The 20,097-nt window shown below is 45.8% G+C and overlaps 1 protein-coding gene across 4 annotated transcripts in view; it reads left to right on the top strand.

Annotated features, from left to right (window-relative positions):
• APLP1 (amyloid beta precursor like protein 1) overlaps positions 1-18,381 on the top strand; it is a 51,418-nt gene extending 33,037 nt beyond the window's left edge. The window contains exons 13-16 of one of the 4 annotated variants that reach the window (XM_083512294.1): positions 6,013-6,036; positions 6,202-6,269; positions 8,128-8,253; positions 18,157-18,381. In XM_083512294.1, the coding sequence (XP_083368420.1) occupies positions 6,013-6,036; positions 6,202-6,269; positions 8,128-8,253; positions 18,157-18,366 (428 nt within the window). In that variant the 3' untranslated portion in view covers positions 18,367-18,381. The remainder of the gene's footprint in view (positions 1-6,012; positions 6,037-6,201; positions 6,270-8,127; positions 8,254-18,156) is intronic. The other 3 variants (XM_083512296.1, XM_083512297.1, XM_083512295.1) reach the window with 3 other exon arrangements.
• Positions 18,382-20,097: the final 1,716 nt, after the last annotated feature.

Below are 20,097 nucleotides of genomic sequence, written 5' to 3'. Positions count from 1 at the left end.
GGATACTTCGTTCCTTTTCTTTTGATAGGGTTCCTTTTTCATGCCTTCAATTTTTGAATAGCAACATTTCATTTCTTTACTTGATTGCTAGCTAAAGGTTGCACTTCAGTTGGCTGAAGGTATCGGTGTGTTTTTAGAAGTTGAACCATGGGTAGGCAAACTAAGGCCCGGGGGCCGGATCCGGCCCAATCGCCTTCTAAATCCAGCCTGCGGACGGTTCAGGAATCAGTGTGTAGAATATGAGTAGAATGTGTGCTTTTATTTAAAATGCATCTCTGGATTGTTTGTGGGACATAGGAATTCATTCTCCCCCCCCCCTTCAAAATACAGTCCGGCCCCTCACAAGGTCTTAGGAACAGTGGACCGGCCCCCTGCTGAAAAAGTTTGCTGACCCCTGAGTTGAACCTATACAATGAGAAGGTCAATGGAGCTACTCCCAGGAAACCAAGCATAGGATTGCAGTGGTGTTGATCTGTGGTTGTGTTAATGTGCTGCTGTGCGTTCCCATAATAATGCCTGCATTTTTGGACTTGACTTGGGGTGTGTCTATAGGGGCCCTTGCGCTTTACCACTTTGCCATGTATCACTTTACCACTGCTTCTGTTGTGTATGGACCCAGCCTGGGTCCAAACACCAGCAGTCCTCGAAAGCATTCCAGTTCTTAGAAGAAAATTCTGCTGGTGCCTTTTGCAGATGCTCACCTGTTCAGCCCAAGGCATCTCCGGTCCAAGTGGCCGGTGATGGGGAAGACCCTCTGCTTGAGACTTTGGAGGATCATTGTCAATCTGAGTAGGCAGTACTCTTCCATTTGAGGAAGGGCCCCTTTGGCTCAATGGTAGAGAATACCGTATTTTTCGCCCCATAAGACGCACTTTTTCCCCTCCAAAAATGAAGGGGAAATCGGGGTGCGTCTTATGGGGCGAATGCCTGCAAGCCTCGCGCGCCTGGCAGGAGGTCCCACCGGGTGCGCGAGGCTTGGGGCGGCAGCCTGTCGCCCGAAGCACGGGGAGCCCTCTGGAGGGCTCCCCCTGCTTCGGGCGAGTGTCTGCAAGCCTCGCGCACCCGGCAGGAGGTCCCACCGGGTGCGCGAGGCTTGGGGCGGCAGCGGACTGCTTGCGCGCACCTAGAAGCTTGGGGCGGGCTGAGCTCAGCTGGCCCCAAGCTTCTCGGTGCGCGCAAGCAGTCCGCTGCCGCCCCAAGCCTCGCGCACCCGGCGGGACCTCCTGCCGGGTGCGGGAGGCTTGGGGCGGCAGCGGACTGCTTGCCGGCATGCAGAAGCTTGGGGCGTGCTGAGCTCAGCACGCCCCAAGCTTCTAGGTGCGCGCAAGCAGTCCGCTGCCGCCCCAAGCCTTGCGCACCCAGCGGGACCTCCTGCCGGGTGCGGGAGGCTTGGGGCGGCAGCGGACTGCTTGCCGGCATGCAGAAGCTTGGGGCGTGCTGAGCTCAGCACGCCCCAAGCTTCTAGGTGCGCGCAAGCAGTCCGCTGCCGCCCCAAGGCTGGGGCACCCAGCGGGACCTCCTGCCGGGTGCGGGAGGCTTGGGGCGGCAGCGGACTGCTTGCCGGCATGCAGAAGCTTGGGGCGTGCTGAGCTCAGCACGCCCCAAGCTTCTAGGTGCGCGCAAGCAGTCCGCTGCCGCCCCAAGCCTTGCGCACCCAGCGGGACCTCCTGCCGGGTGCGGGAGGCTTGGGGCGGCAGCGGACTGCTTGCTGGCATGCAGAAGCTTGGGGCGTGCTGAGCTCAGCACGCCCCAATCTTCTAGGTGCGCGCAAGCAGTCCGCTGCCGCCCCAAGCCTTGCGCACCCAGCGGGACCTCCTGCCGGGTGCGGGAGGCTTGGGGCGGCAGCGGACTGCTTGCCGGCACGCAGAAGCTTGGGGCGTGCTGAGCTCAGCACGCCCCAAGCTTCTAGGTGCGCGCAAGCAGTCCGCTGCCGCCCCAAGCCTTGCGCACCCAGCGGGACCTCCTGCCGGGTGCGGGAGGCTTGGGGCGGCAGCGGATTGCTTGCCGGCACGCAAAAGCTTGGGGCGCGCTGACCTCAGCTTGCCCCAAGCTTCTGGATTAGCGCAGCGCACCTGTGGGGGAAATAAATTTTTTTTCCTTTATTTCCCCCCCTAAAATCTAGGTGCATCTTATGGGCCGGTGCGTCTTATGGGGCGAAAAATACGGTAGATAGCTTCCTTTATGCTAGACTAGATGAGGAAACATCAGGCCTGGAAAAAGGCAATTCCCTGTGCCTGTCTTCTGCAATCTGCAATCCTCATTGGAAGGCCCTGGGTTTCAGGAAGAGACTTATTTCACTGAAGCCCTTTCTGCTTGGGCAACAACAGAGGATGAGAAAATCTGTCTGTTTCAGTTTCTCTCTGCTGCTAATTTTTCTCATCTTAAATTCAGTTTACTAGATTTTTGCAGCAGTTTGTGAATCTTTTTTTAAAAACTCCTAATGAAAATGCATCAACATTTTAGTGTGCATTTCTGCTAATATACCCATTTTTGCAAGTGATTTTCCCCATCATAGAATTGTAGAATTTGAAGGGACCTTGAGGGTCATCTGGTCCAACCCCCCTGCATTGCAGGAATCTTTTGCCTAAGATGGGGCTCAGACCCACAACCCAGAGATTAAGAGTCCCACGCTCTACCAATTTTTAGATCATTTTTGCATGTTTTGTGTGTTATTTTGCAGTCACAGATGTGTTTTTTGTACACTTTCTCCCAATTTACACATTTTTGGGATGTGCAGATTTTGAAAGACAGCTGTTGTTTTGCAAAAGTCTGATGCAGATAATCTCTCTTCCAATGCAAACTGAACTGGATTTCTCACCTCCCGCCCCTCACCAATGCTAGCAGCAGTATGATCTGGACATGTTTAACATCAGTTATCCTGTGGTGATAACCTAAGTTATATTGCAGCCAGAAATGTTGTGGTCTAAGGGGAATTTGTTGGGGGGAGCCAAAACCCAGCCGCATACGGGGGATATTTTACTCAGTTTCGAAGAAAGCAGCAAGGCAGCCCACCAGCTTTTAGAGTTGTTTGCTTGCACTGCTGCTTATGAGCAGTTGGGTAAAATACCTACGTCCTTTTTTTTTGTTCTGTCCCCACAAGCAAAAGGTCTGACTTCTGTCTAATGAAAGCAGAACATTCTAGAGAAGGGGATATCTTTAGAGGAGGTCAGACCCCAGGAGCACTCTGTTGGCTATAATCTTATAATAACCCTTTGGTTCATGTCAACTGTTCAGTTTGCTTCTATGAGTTCAAAGCATGAATGGTAAAAATAATAATGCTCTCTGGGGTGTGCAACTCACCTCTCGCTTCATCCTAGATTAATAAGAGATTCTGTAGCAGAATAGCAGCGATGCCGTCTCCTCTGGTATGCAGAGTTGGGCGGAGGGAACGGCACAGTTCCCTAGAGGAAAACAGCAGCCTATGAATGAACTAAGAGAAAAGAGGGTGACTGATGCAGTGATCTTATTATGCTGGATGGCTGCTACACCAGAACAATCACCTCCGTGTTGTGAATGGTGCTCCAAAGAGGCAAAGTCGATAGCGTACAACAGCAGCTGTAGGAATGAACGCAAACAGAGCAACATGGACGGCCGGCATTGCCAGGAACCCCTGCTGCTACCTATTAATCATTGCGTTACACACTGACGGTGCCTCGAGGCTACCTGTGCGTAGAAGGGGCCAATCGGAAGGTGCAGAAGAGCAAGTTGCTAGGCTGAGGCTGCCTTACCCTGTCCCAGGCACCCTCATGCTCTCGTTCATTGGCATTCTCCCTCACGTCCACATTTCTGGCCCTAACCGCTTGGGGGGAAAGGCAGTGAAGTCATTGCGACAATAGTTCTGTGTCCAACAGGGAGCGTCGCATCAGAATCACGTCTCCAGTTCTGCTGCGTGTATCCTGCAATGAACCACGAGCCGTGTCTCCTTTCACTGTCTTGTCCCCATGGGTGCACGAATGTGAGGAGACGTATCAGCTGTTGGGAGAGTGAACCTTCCCCATATTTGTTTTTGTCTCCCTGCTTGCCACCAACTGTGGTTTTTATTTTCTTCAGATGGTGTCTAAATGATGATATCTCGTGATGGGGAGGGGCAGTGGCCGGGCACCAGCTTGGCATGCCCTTGTTCTCTGGTGTGCAGAAAATGGGCAGAGATCTGGGTTTTCATGCTCACTGGGACTTGGAGTCTCAACAAATCTAAACAAAATAAAAAAATTCCTTCCAGTAGCACCTTAAAGACCAACTAAGTTAGTTCTTGGTATGAGCTTTCGTGTGCATGCACACTTCTTCAGATACACCGAAACAGAAGTTGCCAGATCCTTCTATATAGTGAGAAGGTGGGGAGGGGTATTACTCAGAAGGGTGGTGGGAATGGGAGATTGGCAGATAGCTGAGATGAGCCTGTTGACGACTCTTAACGACTGCAATAGGTCTTACAGGAAAAGGCAAGGGGTGAGAAGGTGAAAAATGGCTCAGTCATGTATAATGAGATAAGAATCCAATGTCTTTGTTCAGACCAGGTCTCTCCATGGTTTTAAGTTTGGTAATGAGTTGCAATTCAGCAGCTTCTCTAAACAAAGTCCTTCCCGGTTCAACTAGCCTTTTAAGTAGTCATCTTTCCTGGTCTGCATCTTTATTAGAATGGTTTTTGTATGTTCTAGTTGTTTTATATTTTGTGGATTTGCTGCCCAGGGCTCCTTCAGGAAGAAGGGTGGGATATACATTTTATTATTAATAATAATAATAGTAATAGTAGCAGCAGTAATAATAAAATGTTGGCAGGACTGACAAACTACTTCACACAGCGCATAGTTCAACTGCGTCATTCATCACCACAAGGTATAGCGATGGCCACCAAACTTGGACAGCTTCCCATGGAGGTTAGACAAATTCATGGGGAATGAAGCTATCAATGTCAACTAGCTATAATGCCTGTGTACTACCTCCAATATGCCTCTGAACCCCGGTCACTGGAGATCACGAGTGGGAGAGGTCTCTTGAACCTATGTCCTGCATCTGGGCTTCCTGTATGCTGGACTAGATAGGCCTTTGGTCTAATCCAGCAGCGCTCCTTTTATGTTCTTAACTTTCTTTTTCTGGCATGCCTTGTTTCAATGGCTTTCAAACATTTTTTGCCTGTAGAAGGAATCCTTTCTTCCACCGATGTGTTTGCCTCGGGAAAAGCCCTTTAAATATCAGTTGTGGAACTCTTGTTCAGTATAGAAGGTTCTGGAACAACTTCTTGCTATTGCCATGGGTGCAATAGATCACACACTCAGAACTCACCCAGTGCTCTCCTACAAGAGAGGAAGTGATTACCAAAGCATCTTTCAGGGAAGCTTTTCTGCCATTGCTGGTCTTCTCTTTGAGGGGACCCCCAGGTTAGGGGTGAGGTAGGCAAATTTATCTAATTCACACTTCCTGAAACAATATGCAAACTGAAACGCAGACATCCTTTCACATGTGAAAGTTTCTGAATTTTGTAGTGCAGTTCTCCAGCTGAGTAATGTGTATGAAAATTCACATACTAGGGTAAAGTATGCAAAAAAGTGCACATGTTAATGAAAATAACATACAAAAATGCATTGTTTACAAAAAAGAAAACACTTTGCTTTAATGTGTATGTTAAAAACGCTGCATACAAAAATCTCTGTGGAGAAATTTGCAATAAAATGCTGATAAATTTTCCTGAGGACCTTTTAAAAAGAGATTTGCAAATTGATATGGAAAGGTGGAGAGCTGAATTTAAGATATGAAAAATGAGGAATTGAGGGAAACCAAAATAGATAGGTTAGCACCTGTCCCTACCCCAACCACTAATGATATGCCATGTCCAGTGAATCTGCAGTGCTCCTTCAAACACAGCTTGAAAACCAGTTGCCCTACTTGCTAGCTTTGCCTTCTGCTATCTCAACACTCTTGGCCTCAAACTTGTCTTCTTTTCTTCCTTTTTCTGTTCTTTTCTTTCTTTATGCTATGCTTAATCTCTCCTCCTGCTGCTCTGTGGGGAACGGGCAGATTCTGAACAAGCGGACAAGAAAGGTGAGTGCCCCACGCCCATATACAACACCACCTCCTTGTGAGTTTTGGTGGTGTGGGGGGAGAAGAGTTTTGGGTCACTTTTTGTCCAAAATAACTCCATGCCAGAGTAAATGGTGGTACCTGAGACGCTTAATGACTTGAGACCTCTGTTCCTCTGTCCCACAGCTTCAGGGCTGGCAGAATATGACTATCCAACCAGTGACAAGGCCTTGCTGTACGAATATGAACGTAAGGTAAGCTGGATGTTTCTCTAGCATTCATTGTTTTTATTAATATTTACAGCCTTCCTGTACTCCAAGCAGCTCAAGGTGATGGGCATGGTTCCCCTACCACAACTCTCATTTCAGCCTCACAATAACCCTGTGAGATATTTTGAGACCCACTCCATCTTTAAAGCACATCCTTCCCACCCAAGAATTCTGGGCACTGTGGTTTCTTAAGGGTTGCTGATTATTCTAACTCCATGAGGAGTAAACTACAGTGCCCAGAATTCTTTGAGAGAAAGCATGCTTGAATTTGCTTTAAAGATATAGTGTGTACACAGCCTGAGAGACATACTTTCTGGCTCAAGGTCAACCAGTGAGTTGAATGGGGTTTTGAGCTTGAGTCTCTTCAGTCCTAGCCTGACACCCTGTCTAGGCACCACAACTCTCTCGCTAACATTTTATCTTCTTAATTTTATTAGCTGTGTGAGTAAGTGTGGCTGGTTGCTTTCAAAATCAAAAATGGGCTTAAGCATCTTGCAACTTCTGGGGATAGGTGCCTACCAAACTCTCTGATGTGTTGGCTTTCCAAATGGAGGGAGAATTTTAGGCCATGAGGTTCTGAAAACAAATACCATATTTTTTGCTCTATAAGACTCACTTTTTCCCTCCTAAAAAGTAAGGGGAAATGTGTGTGCGTCTTATGGAGCGAATGCAGGCTGCGCAGCTATCCCAGAAGCCAGAACAGCAAGAGGGATTGCTGCTTTCACTGCGCAGCGGTCCCTCTTGCTGTTCTGGCTTCTGAGATTCAGAATATTTTTTTCTTGTTTTCCTCCTCCAAAAACTAGGTGCATCTTGTGGTCTGGTGCGTCTTATAGAGCGAAAAATACAGTAGTTCCCCATGGGGATGTTGACGTACTGTGGTTTTGTGGATGGGCTGTACCACATTTCCTCCCCACCTGTTTTGAACTCCCATTGTCAAGCATGAATTGGGGAACTGCTGGGCTCTTTTAAGTTAAAGATGACTGGGGCCAGGAACTGTGTGTGTGTGTGTGTGTGTGTGTGTGTGTGTGTGTGTGTGTGTGTGGTTAAATTGGCATTTCAAGGGGAACCTACCTAATTCTCACTTCCTGAAACTATATGCAAATTTAAATGCAGCCATCCTTCATAACTCGCCATTCTCTGAAAATAGCCATGCCGTTCTCCAACCAAGTAACTTGTACAAAAATTGGAGTTGCTAGGTAAAGTGGCCATAAGGATGCATATGTAAGCGAAAACAGCATGCAGCCATGCAGAATATTCCTGCCTTGCAGAAGGTTGGACTAGATGACTCTTGTGGCCCCTTCCAACTCTACTATTCTATGATTAAATTGGGGGAAATTGCTTGCAAAAATGTGTATATTAGGAGAAGCTCACACAAAAATCCTGATAATTTTTCATGAGGACTTCTTTAAAAATCATTTAAAAACTGATATGGAGAACAAAACTTAAGATTTTGAAGGAGGCAAATAAGAAACAGAGAGAAACCAAAACTGACCTGGCCCTCCAGATGTTGTTGGACTCCTGTTATTAAAATTATTATTCAATTTTTTACCAGTAGGTCCCAGTGTGGATTACAACCATTTAAAAACCAATATTGAAAACATCCCTGGCCATTGGCAATGTTGACGGGGACGGATGGGAGTAGGAGTCCAGCAATGTCTGGAAGAAGCCCAAATGTTTAGGGCTGATATGAGTTGGAGTCCAACTATTTACGCTAGATGACAGCTGCCCTATGTTGCTGGAGGGATTTGGTGCCGAGGAGAGGGGGAAACACTGCTTTGAAGTCTCCTTTTTCTCCCTTAGCCCTTCCAAAATCTAAGTATCTCCTCCTCTTCCCTCACCACAGGTCAATGTGTCTGCCTCAGATGTCAAAGGCATGGTGTACAAGTCCCAAGAGATCCAACGTGATGAGCTGGTAAGTGGCTTTGGAGCCAGCCAGAAACAACTGCACCTCGCCATCCCACCTGGTCAGGTGTGCATCCAACCCCACACCTTCCCTTATGTGCATTCTGTACCCTGTACTCATCCATCCAGACTCATCTGTTTCCCCACCCCACATCACAGACTAAGGCCCGAACTAGAAGAAACACCTGTCACCTAGAATGCAAGCTTTTTCGACAAAAATAAAGTAGCTGGGGAGAGACATCTAGTTTGACCCTGAGAGCTGGGTGAAGTGGCCGTCATTTATCTCCCTATTTATTTTTTAAAACTGGGCGTTGAGGCCTGCCTGCCCCCCCTCCCTCTCTCTCTCTCTCTCTGTCAGGTCTTTTCAGTGGTTCAAAGCTATTCTGTTATGTGATCATGCGTAGGTGTGGGAGAACGTATGCAGCAAGTAAAAATATGCTTCTGAAGGCAATTCTCCCTCCCTTAAATTCATGAATGAGCTTCCTGGAATGAGCTTTCAGCACGCTAGGCCCAAACCACAGATGGAAGTAGTGGTGTGGCGGCAGGTTGAGATCTAGAGGGTGGAGGCCGCTCCCTGAGATAGTTCAGTGACGGACAGAGCAGGTCCTCTGCAGGCAGGAGGCCCCAGCTCTATCCGTGGCACCTTCAGTTGGTGAAGCGTCTGCCTGAGGCTTGGGACATAGAGAGAGGCCTTGCAATGAGTTCAGACATTGGTGCCACGAACTCAGCCCCACTTGGGTATACAGCCACAAATGGATTGGCGTCAGTTCTCTAGAGCTTCACAGAGGAGTCTTGTTCAGACCACACCTGGAGTACTGTGTCTTCTTCTGGGCACCACAATTTGAGAAGGTTGTTGACAAGCTGGATCATGTTCAGAGGACGACATCAAAGATGATTAAGGTTCTGGAAACCAAGCCTTATGAGGAGCGGTTGAAGGAGCTGGGTATGTTTAGCCTGGAAAAGAAGAGACTGAGAGGAGATAGGATACCCATCTTCAAATACCCCAAGGGCTGTCATATGGAAGATGGAGCAAGCTTGTTTTCTCTTGCTCTGGAGCATAGGACTTGACCAACGGTCCTCTCATCTAACCCCTTGCAATGCAGGAATGTTGCTGGACTCCAACTTCTGTGTGCCCCAGCAAGCCAATGGCCAATGGTCAGGGATGATGGAGGGATAAGGAGGTCAGCAACATCTGGAGGAACACCACACTGGCTACCCTTGGCCCTAAGTCTTCCAGCATCACACCCAGTTGTTGATTTCTTTTTAATTAAAAAAAGAAACTAGCAGAATGTTAGCATTTCTGTAGCTCTCTGCTAAAGCCCTGACACTCCAAGGCAAAGCAGTCGAGTGCATGGACAAATTTCCCAGCCTAGCAGATGTTTGGCACCGTCAGCTTTGGCACTATCAATCACCTCTGGGTGGATGGGAAAGGGGTGCTTAGATGCAGTTCCTCCATCACCACCACCTCCCCAAAAATGGTACTGGATGCTGTTGAAGCTGGCAGCGCCAAGCATCTGTTAAGCAGGTGTGCGTGGCATCCCATGTTCCTCAAATGGGAATAGCGCTGGATCCATGGGCTTTGGCCATGCCCATTTCTGCACATGTGGTCATTATTCAGCAAGGCAAGCATCTCTCAAAATCTGGGCTTCGGAGCACGGATTGCCCTTGTTGGATCCGGGTTCTAAAGTTACTCCCTCCCCCCCCCCTTTCTCTTTTTTTTTTGCTTTTAACTTTAGTTCCTTTCAGAACTCTTGGGAGAATTCCATCTGCTCCTGGTGATTTATGAGTTTAATCTATCCGTTTGCTCTAAAATGTCCTCCAAAGACGATTCAGTTTCTGTCATTTCTTCAGATTTATTGCCTTCATGGGGAACAGCTTGGGCGTATCTCACCAACCTTGTCTTTGTCTAAGACAGATGCAAAGCACTCATTTAACTTCTCTGCAATATTTCTGTCGTCCTTAAGTGCTTTTTTTACATCTTGATGGTCTAATGACCCAAGCAATTCTCCCTGGCAGGCTTCCTGCTTCTAATGTAACCCTTTTAAAATTCTTCTCCTTGGGCTTTTATGTCTCTATCTAGATGCTTCTCATTCTTCCTTTTTCTTCCTCTGTTCCTTCCCCCCCTCCCCCCCTTCTCCTACCTTATTAGGCGTTTTATTATGTTTCAGCTGATAGAATTTCAGCTCCTTCATTTCCCTTCATTTGGGCTGAATCTCCACTTTTAGAAAAGGACATTTTCTCAACGTTATTCAAGTCAGTGCTCTTGGATCTTTATTCAGAAAGGCTTTAAAATGTGCATCAGCAAAATTTCCTAGTGGGATATCTTAGGAATTGCTCTTTTGGAAAAGAAAGAAAGAAAGAAAGAAAGAAAGAAAGAAAGAAAGAAAGAGGAAGGAAGCTCTCCCTCCTGTAATGATAATTTCATCCTTGTTAATAGTAGGGAAGGGGAGAAATTCAATTTTGTTTGCATTTTAATGACCGGCTACCTATTTCACGCTTCTTGAACCAATATGCCAAACAAAACACAGCTGTTCTTTGAAATTCACACATCCCTGAATTTCGCAGTGCATTTCTCCAAACAGGCACAAACTTTGCATATATATGGAGAAACTCTGCCTAAAATTCATACGTTCATGAATATAACATACAAATGCATTGCATACTGGGAAACTGTTTTGCAAAGATCTATATAGCAGGCAAATCTGCATCCCAAAATTTGTCAGGAGAAATTTGCACTAAAATCCTGACAGATTTTTAAAAGGTTTTTTCGGTGTTTTTACAAAAAAAGAAAGAAATTGCAAATTACTGCAGAAACATAAAGAACTTTAAGGGTGACATGTTTCATTTCATGCATATATTAGCATTACTTGGCTAGACAGCTACGTTGCAAAATTTGGGGAAGTGTGAATTTCAAGAGATGGGTGCGTTTCAGTCTGAATATTGTTTCAGAAAATGTGGTGGGTTTGCCTGTAAAAGCAAACAATCAAATTTCTTCCCCACACCCCCCTACCCCTCTTTTGTGTGGCGGCCATTCATATTTTTTTTATTTCTTTCTGTACAAATGTGTATGTACACGGAATGAGCTTATTTGTTTGGTCCAACTTTTTGGGATGCAGAAATTGTGTCTGCTCCTTCTAGCCAATATTCATTTCCTAGCTTGTTGCGGCTTGAAGCCCTTCTCTGAGTATCTCCTTTGATGTTGTTGTTGTTGTCGTCGTTGTCCTGCGTACAAAAGCCATTCTCTGGCTTCTGGCTTTGCCGCATTCTGTTCAAGCCGTAGAATCCAAAGCAGGGAGGTACAGAATGGGAGCAGGCTGGGAGAGCCAGTGTGGTGTAGTGGTTAAGAGCGGTAGACTCATAATCTGGGGAACCGGGTTCGTGTCTCCGCTCCTCCACATGCAGCTGCTGGGTGACCTTGGACTAGTCACACTTCTTTGAAGTCTCGCAGCCCCACTCACCTCACAGAGTGTTTGTTGTGGGGGAGGAAGGGAAAGGAGAATGTTAGCCGCTTTGAGACTCCTTCGGGTAGTGATAAAGCGGGATATCAAATCCAAACTCCTCCTCCTCTTCTTCTTCTTCTTAATGAACTGATTTCGGGCAAAGCACTAAACCATAGCTTAGCAATTTGAGGGTGAGCTGAGAAGAGTCCCTTCCCCTTGGTGTGGCCATGAGGAGAAATTCAGAAGCTTTTGCTTCTGTTCTAGATTAACTGCAGTATTAGCATGTTGTCTGAACCCAGACCAGACTGTGGTTAATCTTAAATATGATTAGTTAAAACAAGCCAAATGACAGTGTCCCCCACAGGGGAGAATTTTATTTCTTTAAAGCAATTGTATCCTGCTCTTCAGCCCGGAGTGGCTTTCATGCAATCAGTTGAAACAAGACAGTCCCTACCTGCAGGCATAAAATCTTACAGAGGGCCTTCTTGGTAGTGGCACCCTCCCTGTGGAACGGCCTCCCGTCAGATATCAAGAAGATAAAGAACTGCAAAACTTTTAGAAGACATCTGAAGGCAGCCCTGTATCTGGAGGTTTTAATGTTTGATGTTTTATTATGTTTTTATATATGCTGTAAGATGCCCAGAGTAGCTGGGGAAACCCAGTCAGATAGGCGGAGTATTATTATTATTATTATTATTATTATTATTATTATTACTGACAGACATGACGCACAAGGAGAAAGGGACAAGGAGGGATGAGGAATAACTCAGGCACCAAATTTCAAATAGCAGTTCTTATAATGGCCAGCTGATAGAATGAGCCTTGCTTTGTATATCACCCATTGATGCAGGCTGGCGGAATGGGCTGCAGTCTGGAAGACTGTGTTCAGTAAGATCACTCCAGGCACTGATGATTCTGAAGTTGAGAAGAGGCAGAAACATGCCCCATATCTGTGGTCTTGCCTATATGCAGCTGCTTGATTTTGTACCATAGAAGTCAATAGAACCATCCGTTTTAAACAGACTAAAGCTTAAACACCCCCTGCCATACTGCTGTGCCCAAAGAACTTTTAATAATTACTCACCATTTATGAGCGGGCTTGGGGTCTGTCTTTGAGTCAAGGCTTTAGACCTGTGACACATGAGGAAATAAGGAAGGGAAGGCTTCAGAGCATACACAGAGTTCCTTAAGCAAATATTCTCATCAGGGATGAAAAGGAGGGATTGATGGGCAAGGATGGCCACCTATCAGGGATGCTGTCCAAGTGGCTTTCCTACATTGGTGGAGGGTTAGATTAGAGGATCTTTTGAGGTCCTTTCTGACTCTGTGATTGTAAGTACTATTGGCTCATCGAAACCTTATGCACATTTTGTCTTTTAATGTCTTTACGATGCTCTTGGTTATATGCCGAATTCCAAATCCCCGTTCGAGTCAGTTGACTCTGTGCCCCGTGTACATCTGTTGTAATATAAACCTCCAGCTACACCTTGGCCTCTGCTTTCTCTGTTGTGGCTGGTTGTTAGTTCAGCTCTTTTCCAAAAGGATCACTGGCATCAGATTACTCTGCGGGAAGCAGGGCGATCCGGTTTGCTTCTCTGCAGAATCCCAAACCAAAGAGAACTTTATCCGAAGGGAGCTGGGTGTTTTGTTTTGTGTTCTGAGACTGAGGTCACCCTCTGCTTTGTGTCACTTTTTGCTTCCTGGTTTATAGATTTTTTCAAATTGCGCTTGAAGGAAAGGTCACTTCTGCTACATTTCTTTTGTTTGTGGGCCTTAAAGGAGTTTTCTTAGGGGGGCAATTGGAGATGGAAGTGTTGGCTTTCTGGTAAGGGCAAAACTGGGAACTGTCATCCAGTTGGCTTGGCCACAGACGTCCTTTGTTTTCTGCAAAACCAGGTGATTTCAGTCAGTTAAGGTGCCTTGACAAGGGATGCTAAAATTGAGTTTTTGTCTGTTCTTTTTTAATAATAATAGAAATAGAAATAACCCACCTTCTTCGTATGGCAAAATGGCATAGAAAGTAGAAGCACCATTTTGCAAACTGAAAAAGTGTTCATTCCAGCCCCATGTAGCTTTTACATCTGAATTACAGATGCAGGAACTGGAAACATTGACTTAAGAATCATTTGCGAAAATGGCCTTGGGCAGGAGAACAAATCCCATTTTATTTCTGCTCTGAATGCCTGACGAATGCTGCTGGGATCAAAAGCTTACTCTGAGCGCTGTGGAACTTTGCAACAGTTGATGTAATCTTTACCTAATCCTTTTCTTCTTAGTAAGTAATGCCTTTTGTGAATGCAAATTCCATCCCAGTCTTTATCCGCACAACAGCCCTGTGAACAAAGCCCCTACTCTCACTTTTTAACAGGTCAGAACCAAGGCAGTAAGTGGCTTGCCATTGGCATCATCATGATCAGTGCCTTTCTACGCATTTCATGGCAGAAAACTGACATTTGCCACCAGTGACGTAGTGCTCTGGGGTTGTGAGAGGTCAAAGGCCCATTAGTATTTCTGTAGCAGGGTCCCTCTCTCCAGGGTCCTAAAAGGTAAAGGTAAAGGGGGCCCTGACCATTAGGTCCAGTCGTGGCCAACTCTGGGGTTGCGGCGCTCATCTCGCTTTATTGACCGAGGGAGCTGGCGTACAGCTTCCGAGTCATATGGCCAGCATGACAAAGCCACTTCTCGCAAACCAGAGCAGCGCACGGAAACGGCGTTTACCTTCCCGCCGCAGCAGTACCTATTTATCTACTTGCACTTGATGTGCTTTCAAACTGCTAGGTTGGCAGGAGCTGGGACCGAGCAATGGGAGCTCACCCCGTCTCGAGGATTCAAACCGCCGACCTTCTGATCGGCAGACACCCAATCAGGGTTTGTAGTATGCTTCAAAGCTGAGCATCTAGGAACCACTGGAAACACAAGGTGCTTCAATTTCAAGAAAATGGTGTGCAAGTTTTGTTACATCCAATGAAAACACAACAGGTCGCTCCAAAAGCAGATATTGGAGCACTCCAAATCATTTGCTGACGTACGTGCACAAAAAAAATGGCAGATCTAGCTGAAAGGAAACACAAGGAAATCTGCACTGATGGTTGCAAAGCGTGCTAGATTATACAATAATCTTATAATTGTACAACAATAATAATCTTAGAAGTGAGGAGCAACCAACACTAGTTCTCTGATGATTGTGCCTATATTATTGCTCCCCATAATAAACCCTCAACCAGCTGAGCTTAATGTCATCTTAGAAGTGAAACAGAACTACCCAAAATATAAGGTGTGGATTTCTACATACTAGAGGTTGTCTAGTACACAGTTGTCAAGAACCTGTGAACTTCCAGGACTTCGGTAATGTTTTGCTTTCAGTATTGCTGAAATAGAGAAGAAATATTAGAGTAGCGTCAGGAAGTGATACTTTTTAGTGCCAGAATTCAGGTCCTCTATTGGTGTGATAGTAGGGCCCACCATAAATAAAGCAGTCATTTCTTCATACTTGAACTGGGCTGCAGAAGTATATACATGTGTAAATTAAAAGGGCATGTTCCAGCCGGGCAAAGGCACTCAAGGGTACAGAGACAGATAGGTAGCCGTGTTGGTCTGCCATAGTCAAAACAAAACAAAATCCTTCCAGTAGCACCTTAAAGACCAACTAAGTTAGTTCTTGGTATGAGCTTTCGTGTGCAAGCACACTTCTTCAGATACACTGAAACAGAAGTTGCCAGATCCTTCTATATAGTGAGAAGGTGGGGAGGGGTATTACTCAGAAGGGTGGTGGGAATGGGTGATTGGCAGATAGCTGAGATGAGCCTGTTGACGACTCTTAACGACTGCAATAGGTCCTACAGGAAAAATTTCTGAAATAGACTGGAAAGAGAAGCTGCTGGAAAGAGAAGAGAAGAAAATAGACTGGAAAGAGAAGCTGCTGGAAAGAGAAGAGAAGAAAATAGACTGGAAAGAGAAGCTGCTGAATTACAACTCATTACCAAACTTAAAACCATGGAGAGACCTGGCCTGAACAAAGACATTGGATTCTTATCTCATTATACATGACAAAGCCATTTCTCACCTTCTCACCCCTTGCTTTTTCCTGTAAGACCCTTCTGAGTAATACCCCTCCCCACCTTCTCACTATATAGAAGGATCTGGCAACTTCTGTTTCAGTGTATCTGAAGAAGTGTGCATGCACACGAAAGCTCATACCAAGAACTAACTTAGTTGGTCTTTAAGGTGCTACTGGAAGGGTACAGAGTGTGGCTGGTGAGGCTAATGTCTTGGAGAAAGAATGTGGCCTACATAGAGGGCCAAATTCTGCAACCAGTGGGATGTTATGCAAGTTGAGGAGAAGAAAAGCTAACTGGGTGATGGAGGAGAATAGGCTTGCTGAACCCGTAGCAGTTCTATCCAGCTTTTTCCATTGAAATGCTCAAGGCAGCTTATGAGAGGCATAAAATAAGTACTGTAATACACAACATAAAACCAGCAGATAGCACATGAAAACTAAAAAATCAAAAATAGAGTTTATAACATCGGCAGGACGGCTTGCCCAAGAGAGAGAGCAGGGTCTTGGTGGGCCATTGGAGTGTCATCAGGGAAGAGTCAAGGCAGTCTTCCTCAGAAGAGGAAGGCTGGGCGCAGTTACCAGGAAGGCTCTCTCTTATGTCCTAGCAAACAGTTCGCATGTTGGCAAGATTCAAAGGAGGTGCTCTCCAGATGATCTTAATGAGCTCATTTGGGAGGAAGATGTTTAACTTTCCTGGTGCTAAGTATTTAAAGGCTGCATTCGGACGTTGCAAACTATTATTTATCATGACAGGAACAAGTTATGGCATGCCTTCGTCTTTCATGCTCCCTCCTTCCCTCTCCTCCTCCAAGGAGTTTCATAGCTGGAAGCTTCCACATCCATTTTGGATTAACCACGGTTTAGCATTATGTCCGAAATCTAATCTGTGGTTAACTTTAACAGCTTGTTGAAACAAGTTAGCGCTGTAACCTATGTTTGGAAGTTGGCTTGTTTAAAACAAAGCATGCTTAAGATTAACTGCTGTTAAAAAATAATTGAACTTCAGTTTGTTGGGTTCAAGTGAAATGGCAAACTGCGGTTATTTATTTTAAGTAATAGCTTCCCAACTTCTCGTCATAGTTTCACCAAAGGCTCACCACAGCTCATTCCGATTATTATTATTTTTTAAATGTCTTTTTATTAAAGATTTTCCTGATTTGCAAAAGTATGTGCAATGTCTCTCTCTCTTAATTTTCCCCATGTAACATTTTTTTACAAATCGGTTTCATTTGTTGAGACATTAGGAAGAAAAGGGGGAAAGAGGTGGAGGGGGGGAAGATGAGTGGGGGTGGGGTCGGGTGGCAATAGCTCATTCCGATTATGACCAACCATGTTCTATTGCGATGTCTGGATGCACCCAGAGTTCTTGTTGACACCTTTCTGTCTCACGAGACAATGGAGTGTGACTCCGAGGGTGAAGTCGAACTGCTGGGGAATCACAGCGCCTGCTGTGGCTGCAGAGACCGGTAGCTTACAACTGGTGCCTCCTGCATTGTTTTTACTGTATTAGCAGTACCAAAGTGACCTCCCTGGGGTGCAAGCCTAGGCAATGTGTATGGAGGTCCTGGGCTGCCCAGACAACAAGAGCCCCCTCTCTGCCTTGCTGATGTGGTCCAAAGGAAAGCAGAGCATTTGGCACCAGCTTGGCTGCAGGAGTTGCTGGAAGGAGCCGTACAAGGCGCCACCCAACCATCTTAGGGACTCCACTTGGGATTTGTGTAGGGTTTACTTTTTGGCCCTTTCTCCCAAAGATGTCCCCAAAGGCTGCCAGAGTATAGCTATCAGATTAACAGCAGAGCAATTCAAACCGACTTGGTCTTCATCCCAAATAGAAATGTTTTTATATAACATCTCCCATGTGCATCACTTTATTGCCACTTCCAGCTACAGATTACCTTTTTATTTTATTTTTATTTTTTACTAGATCAGCCAGAAGGCAATGTGGGCCATGTCTGGACAATTTCATACTATAGCAATAAACACACAGCTGTTTTCTTTATTTCTTTCATGGGATCTAGACATCTTCTGTTATAGAGAGGTTGTATCCCCCACCACTCAGCAGTTGTTTCCCCTCCAGAATTTTGTCACTGGGGGAGAGGATGTCAAAGATTTTCCCAACCAACAAAGATATATTGTTGGTTGTTTGAGTGTCACGTGGATGGTGATTGCATCACCGGAAGCCTTCCTACGATACTGATGAGGTGTGCAACATTTTGTCAACTCCCTTTAATCTTTTTGTAAAAATAAATAAATGCATTTTTATAATGGCCTTGGCAGCAATGTATACTCCTGAACCACTAGGATGCTGGTTTTGAAAGAAAAGGTCCCATGTTTAGGAACTCTTTTCATCTCACCCCTCCTTGGTGTTGTAGGAACAAGACTTCCCTCCTTTTGTATTGTGAGCAATCAGCTTTGGAAGAAATGAAGTGGAACTCACCATGCTTATGATCTCATTGGATCTCTTCTTCCACAGGAGCCGGACACCTTGGTAACCATCAACAGGGGTGCTCTGATTGGCCTCCTTGTGGTGGCAGTTGCTGTTGCCATGGTGATCATCATCAGCCTCCTGATGGTTCGCCGGAAGCCCTACGGGACCATCAGCCATGGCATTGTTGAGGTATTGTTGGAAAGGACCAACTTCCCCCCTAGGGATGCTGGATGCATGACTGGAGAAGGATGCTAGCTAGGTTCTTGGCGTTCAGGCTCTTAAAAGACCCTGAACTCTATTTCTATTATTATTATTATTATTATTATTATTATTATTATTATTATTATTACTACTACTACTACTACTACTACTACTACTACTACTACTACTATTATTATTATATAATTATTATTGCTATTCTTTTCTTTCTATTTGTAGAGCACGTAGTACCTGGAGATCTCAAAGTAGTTTATATGATAGATAGATAGATAGATAGATAGATAGATAGATAGATAGATAGATAGACAGACAGACAGACAGACAGACAGACACGCACACACACATGCACACACACACACACACACACGCCCAATAAAAACAATGTCAAATTATGTACATCTAAAACGCAGTATCCATATCCCTAAAAGCAATATTAAAAAGTCAGAGAGCATAATGTAGAATCCCAGCCAACATAAAACACCCTATTCATGCAACCACTCGCCTAGTCTCACACTCACACACACTCCATTTGCACAACCACTGTAACTGTTATCAACCATTCACACACAAACTGCACTCACTCAATGGTATTACAGCTGAGGGTCACTGCTGAGCATAAATATGTAAAAGGCTCTTCCTCACCTCTGAAGCACTTATGCCCTCATGCTGCACACTCCCTTGACCCTCAGTTAGTTTATCATGCCAGTCTGGGAGAAGTGACGGGGGGCAATGGCATGTGGGGAGAAGGGAGGCCTGTCCCTTCCCTTTGTGATCCCCCCATCACTCTTGACACTCTTGAAAGGTTCAGTGACCCTTGAGGTGTGTATCCTTCCTAAGGCCAATTGTCATTGCAGTAGTCCTTGGCTACTAGTAGACCCCAAGGGCTTCTACAACTCCCTGACACACTGCACCAGGACGGTGGAGAAGAGGTTGGGGAGGGAAGGACTCTCTTCTCCAGGTGGTTAAGTAAAGGGAAAGGAGAGGAAGTGGGTTTAGGAGTCTGGAGCATAGCTGTCAACTTACAGATTTGAAAATAAGGGACCAGCAGCCAAAATAAGGGACCTGCAGCCTCACCTGTTCCAGGCACTCCAGTCTTCCTGTCCTCCTGCAGTCTGGTCAAACTCATGCTGGTAGCTTCGAGAACACTGTCCAACCATCTTTGTAACCAGAGGTTCAACTGAATAGAATCTGAATTACATGCACCACAAAGGCCTATGCAGCCTCAACTTAAGATGGCTCCCCGGCCTGACTTTGCACTGCAAAGTTTGCAGCAGCACGTGCAACAAAATGGCGTCCAGCATTCAAAAAACCCCTCAGCTTGCATTAACTAGCCACACACAAGGCATGCAAGCTCCACCCCCCAGTCGTCCTTAGACTTCTTATTGGGTGAGCAACACAGCCAAGCAACACAGTTGGAGCCTCCCTCCTCCCTGGCCAGCAGGGAGGGAGGGAGAGGAGCTGCTTCCTTTGAAATTTAAGGGACATCATTTAAGGGACATTTAAGGGACATCCATCAATAAGGGACAGCAGCGGGACATGGCGCTGGAATAAGGGTCTGTCCCTTCAAATAAGGGACACTTGACAGCTATGGTCTGGGGGGAGGATGTTTTGGGCACCAGGCAAAGCTACCCAGGAAGGGATATTTTCTAAGCCTTAGAATGGCTTGGAAAGCAAACATTAAGTGTGTGTGGTGTGTGTGTGTGTGTGTGTGTGTGTGTGTTTAATTCAGTTTTATTTTCCAGCCAATTTGAAGTGAGTGAGCCAAGT

This window comes from Podarcis liolepis (genome assembly GCF_965112155.1).
Source record: "Podarcis liolepis genome assembly, chromosome: 7".
NCBI classification, from domain to species: Eukaryota; Metazoa; Chordata; class Lepidosauria; order Squamata; family Lacertidae; genus Podarcis; species Podarcis liolepis.
Note: the sequence above shows the minus strand (reverse complement) of the source record. Positions and strands in the feature narration are given on the sequence as shown.